Raw genomic sequence first — 4,793 nt, 5'->3', positions numbered from 1 at the left:
AAATTCACACCGTGTGTCTGAGGACATTTTCCAATCACTTCTTGAACACTGCCAGGCGTGGGGCCATGGCTGCCTCTCTGGGGAGCCTGTTCCAGTGCGCTTGGCTTTCGCCCCAGCTGCTCGGCGGACGCTGGGGTGAGGCACCCCGGGCGGTGCGGGAGGGGGGCGGGTGTGAGGGGAGGCGGGGGCCGCGTATCCCGCCGGCTCTCAGGAACTGCAGCGCCCAGCAGGCAGCGCGGCGGGGAAGGGGCGGCCCCGAAGAACTACCTTTCCCAGCGCGCCCCGCGGCACAGAAGGGCGGTGGGTGGTGCGGGGCTGGGGGCGGGGGCTGCCCCGCGCCTGCGCGCTGCCCCGCCTCGGGGGCCGGGCGCAGCTGTGACCTCGAGCGGCGGCCGGGGAAGATGGCGGCGGTGGTGGGGCTGTCCCTCAAGGTGAAGTTGGGGCGGGGGGAGGAAAGTTGTCTCCTGCGAGGTATTGGGTGGGAGCGGGGAGAGGGCAGCGGGAAATGCTGTGTCCCGCGGGCGCCCTCGCCCACCTCTCGCGCCCGCGCGGGGTCTCGAGCCTTTGACCCAGGCCCCCTAACCGCGACTCCCTGGCGCGCGCCCCCCCTTCCGCGAGGCGGTTGGGGCGCGGCGGTTGGGGCGCGGCGGTTGGTGGCACGAGGCGCGTGCTGATCGGCGACCGTTTTTCGCCCCGCAGGTGCGGCAGCTGAGCACGTCGGCGGCCAGGCCGGTGTCCAAGCTGGTCAAGGTGAGGGGGGCAGGAGGGAAGTCACCTGGGTTGCGGGGGGGCCGGTCACCGACGAGGGCCGCCGGTCTGGCCAGCAGCCGCTGGCTCCGGGCCGCTCTCAGCGCCCGCCCGCTCTCTCGCCCCCAGCCCCCCATCCAGGTGTACGGGCTGGAAGGACGCTATGCGACGGCTCTGTACTCTGCCGCCAGCAAGCAGAAGAAGCTGGACCAGATCGAGAAGGAGCTGAGCCGAGTAGCGGTAAAGTGTTCTCTAAGCTCGCGCAGGGTGGTGGGGGCGGTGGGGTTTGCCTGCTGTCTGTTGTCAGGAGGGAGGTGGGCGAAGCTTTTGCACGCTGTGGGGCTCCCACTGACAGCTGGCCTGGAATGCTTGTCATCTGCACTGCGCCCCCGGTGTTAAGCTGCTTGGAAGTGATGCAGGAGGAGCATCAGCTCTAAAAGAAACATATTGTAAACGAGCTGTACCTGGATTTGCCATTTCACTTCCCATCTCCTTCCGACCCCTTTATTCTCTCAAGGGTGGGTGTCAGCAGGATGGACCAGACTCCTTTCAGTGGTCCCTAGTGATAGGATGAGGGGCAATGGGCACAGACTGAAGCACAGGAGGTTCCATCTGAATATGAGGAGAAAATTCTTTACTTTGAGGGTGCCAGAGCCCTGGAACAGGCTGCCTAGAGAGGCTGTGGAGTCTCCTTCTCTGGAGACATTCAAAACCCGCCTGGACACATTCCTGTGCAATCTGCTCTGGTGAACCTGCTTTGGCAGGTGGGTTGGACTGGATGATCTACAGAGGTCCCTTCCAACCCAACCATTCTGTGATTCTGTGATTTTTGCTCAATGGATGACCATGTTGCCTGCTTTGGGTAGGCCACTTAGGCCTTGTGATGCCTGGAAAACTCCTGGTCTTTGTCATGTTGTTTGTGTATGTTCTTAGACTCTTTTGAAGGACCCCAAGCTATCCAGTGTTGTTTTGAACCCTCATACCAAGGGCACAGTTAAACAAAAAGCTGTGAATGATGCCTTAGCAAAAGAGAAGATGTCCCCTATTACTGTCAACTTGATGAGTGAGTAACCATTTGAATTCTGAAAAACATCTGAGGCTACTTGTTTTTACTGGTAGATAAACAAATCTGTGTCTAGTGGGTCCTTTAAACCCTTTCAATATATCTACCTCCTCTAGATTTGCTTGCTGAAAATGGTCGCTTGCGTCACACTCCAGACATTGTTTCTGCCTTTGGGAAGATCATGAGTGCATACCGCGGAGAAGTGCTGTGCTCAGTCACCACCGCACAGGTGAGTTAGGAACCTCTAGATCAAGCTTAACAGGTAGCAATATAAAAAACAAACTTCTTTAGCTTAATTTTGCTCTCTGTAGTTTAAGTATTTGCTATACGAGTAGTAAGGAAATATCTCACGTCTACCAAAATGAAAGTCTTTCTGCAAATAGGTTTTTTATATGCTACAATTATTGGTCAAAAATTAAACCAATTCTTCGCATCTCAGCTTAACAGGCAACATCTTTCCTGTGTGTGAACCCAGTGACTGATAAAAGTCATACTGGTCTGCAGATAAAACTGCCCCTGTTTTTATTTCTGTTGTCAGGATCATACAGATGAAGTCAGAACTAACAGATGAGCTATTAGCTAGAGCAAGGCAGACACCTGACAGGACTGGGAATGCCTGTGGTGTGTGGTGCTGTGCTTCACAGGGAGCAGTTGCCTGATTCAGCACCTGCAGTAGTGGGGACAATGGCTAAGTACAAAACTCTAGGGAGACTTTTTCAAAAGCAGCAGGCAGGCAGGTCTGGCTGGTGCTCAGGAAGGTAAGAGGGAAAGTGTTGTCTCCATGAGCTGTAAACATCAGGCTGGAGGCACGTTGGCTCTGCCTCTTCAGTAACTTATTTGTTAATGGATCCACGCCTGGGTCTGTTAGAGCAGCAAGCTGGCCAGCCAGGTACGTGGTGTAAATCTATAGCCCTGGGGTAGGGCTACAGTGAACTGCCTGCCTGGAATGAATGAATAGACTGATCCGCTTCAGATTCACTGGTTCCCTGTAGGCCATGAGCACAGATTGTCAGTGTGGTTGATAGCCTTCAGGGTCATGTGGACTCCCATTGTGAACTTGCCATAAGTTTTCCTAAATATTTCATACGTAAAGTTACTTTCCTGCTGCTTTTCTTTTGTTGTTTTTAGTTTCTTTTGGCTGTCAAACTGTTAGCTATTAAATAGAAATTATTTAAATTGCCAGTAACACAAAGGTGCTACTCCTTGGTAAAGTGCCTTTTGTTGCTATCTCAGTGGTGTCTGAGCAACTTGTAGGGGAAGCAAGGACACATTCCCAGTGTTTCTCCCACAGGAATGCAGGGTTTTTCATGGTGACAGAGCGAGGTGTACGTAGCCAGGAGCAGTTCTGCAAGCCGGCAGCAGGGCTGGGAGCTCACTGCCAGTGGCTTCAGTCACTGCCCAGGGCCTTACATGAAACCATGTCCGTTCTCAACCTGATCTTAATTGTTAAAAGCAGAAAAATTAACCTTTCATTGTACAGCTTGAACACTGCTGTGAAGTTGATCTCAAGGTTTTCCATCAAGTGCTTCCTTTGGCAAGTATGGGTTCCTGATGCTTTGCATCTGAAGGTGTCAGCATCAAACTTTTGCTGGAAATATGTGCACAAATAACAAAGTCTCACGAAATCAGGAGGGCACAAAGTGACTGCTGTTTCTCTATTGTCCTTTGGTTATTCCTCTTCAAGAAGGCTTCTTAATCTGCCTTCCTGGTGAAAGCATCTGTCTTTAGAAGAATCTGGATGGAAAATTTAGGTTCTTGTTATATTATTTTAATATTTTCAAGTCCTTTGTTTTTCTTGTCTTCTGTTGGTATTTTTCAGCCCTTGGATGACGCCAGCCTCACTGAGCTAAAAAGTGCTCTGAACGGATTCTTGGCTAAGGGAGAGATCTTGAAGTTGGAGACCAAGGTCTGAATTTTTGATTTGTAAATAAATTTCATCAAGTTATCATTAAGCTGGGCATCTGTCTCTCTGATCTTTAAAAAAAAAATGACTGAATCCAGTTGCCATATTACATCGTTCTGTGTTTTCTTGTAGACCTGATGATGCTTTAATTACTAAAATCTGAACTTTGGAATACAGTGACTGCAAAGCTATCTTAAAAAAAGTCTCTCTTAAAAGCAGGTTTTTTTTACTAGTGTAAAAACTATAGTAGGCTAACAAATTTTTCTAATAGAATTTCTGCTCCATATTTCTTCTTTAGACTGATCCATCAATCCTCGGTGGCATGATTGTCAATATTGGGGAGAAATATGTGGACATGTCAACAAGGTCAAAGATCCAGAAACTCACCAAAATCATGAGAGAGACTGTCTAGCAAGCTGTCCTCATCATTCGCAGTGAAATCTGTCAGATGGAAACAATAAAATTGCTTATTGAATAGATGGTGTGAAGTATTTTGATTGGGAAACAGCACTGAGGCAGGAAGGTGGTGAAGCTGCCATGAGTTTCACTTACTCCTCACTGAACAGTTCCTGATGCAGCTTGAAAATCTAGCTTGTCCCAAATGCAGGTGAACTCTGAAGGAAGTGGAGAGTAATTCCCTAGGAGCAGATAAATGGGGTCACTGCTGCTGAGGTTCTGTCAGTCTCCAGAGAAAGCTTTTGCTCAGGATGTGATCAGGACTGTGGAGCAACAGTCCTGCTGCCACGTGTGCTGTCCCTGTGTGTGGAAGGTGTGAACGCTGGAACGCTGGAACAGTAGATACTTTCAGAAACACAACAGTGGCTGTTAAAACTGTGTCATCGGTACATTCAGCAGTGAACGCTTTAGCAGGCCCAGTTTACTTTCACATCTGTGTCATGAGAGAGAGTTTTGTTTATGTGTTAAACTAAAGTCACCCTCTAAAAGCTTACTAGTGAGGGGCTGAGGTGTTTGTGACATTAAAGAACATACAAAAATGGAACAGGACGGGGACTCAAAACTAGCAAGTATTATGGGAGTGTTGTTGTGAGTGGCTGTACGTGCTTCTTGGTTAGCATTAGG

At 49.8% G+C, this 4,793-nt stretch overlaps 1 protein-coding gene across 1 annotated transcript; it reads left to right on the top strand.

Moving 5' to 3' along the window:
• Positions 1–282: 282 nt before the first annotated feature.
• Positions 283–4,188, top strand: ATP5PO (ATP synthase peripheral stalk subunit OSCP). Its single transcript, XM_065067116.1, has 7 exons — positions 283–431; positions 700–750; positions 877–987; positions 1,681–1,810; positions 1,927–2,039; positions 3,630–3,716; positions 4,012–4,188. The coding sequence occupies exons 1-7, from the start codon at positions 402–404 to the stop codon at positions 4,123–4,125; spliced, it is 636 nt and encodes a 211-aa protein (XP_064923188.1). The 5' UTR covers positions 283–401; the 3' UTR covers positions 4,126–4,188.
• The last annotated feature ends 605 nt before the right edge of the window (positions 4,189–4,793 follow it).

Source organism: Columba livia, chromosome 1 (genome assembly GCF_036013475.1).
Source record: "Columba livia isolate bColLiv1 breed racing homer chromosome 1, bColLiv1.pat.W.v2, whole genome shotgun sequence".
Lineage (NCBI taxonomy): Eukaryota > Metazoa > Chordata > Aves > Columbiformes > Columbidae > Columba > Columba livia.
The sequence above is the reverse complement of the archived record's forward strand: the minus strand, read 5'-3'. Positions and strand labels throughout refer to the sequence as shown.

Bases quoted from the DNA above. Each gene is read 5' to 3' on its own strand.
- ATP5PO (XM_065067116.1), top strand. From the start codon at position 402: ATGGCGGCGGTGGTGGGGCTGTCCCTCAAG. The intron at 1,811-1,926 runs GTGAGTAACCAT...TACCTCCTCTAG, and splicing joins TATTACTGTCAACTTGATGA to ATTTGCTTGCTGAAAATGGT. The intron at 3,717-4,011 runs GTCTGAATTTTT...TTTCTTCTTTAG, and splicing joins TCTTGAAGTTGGAGACCAAG to ACTGATCCATCAATCCTCGG.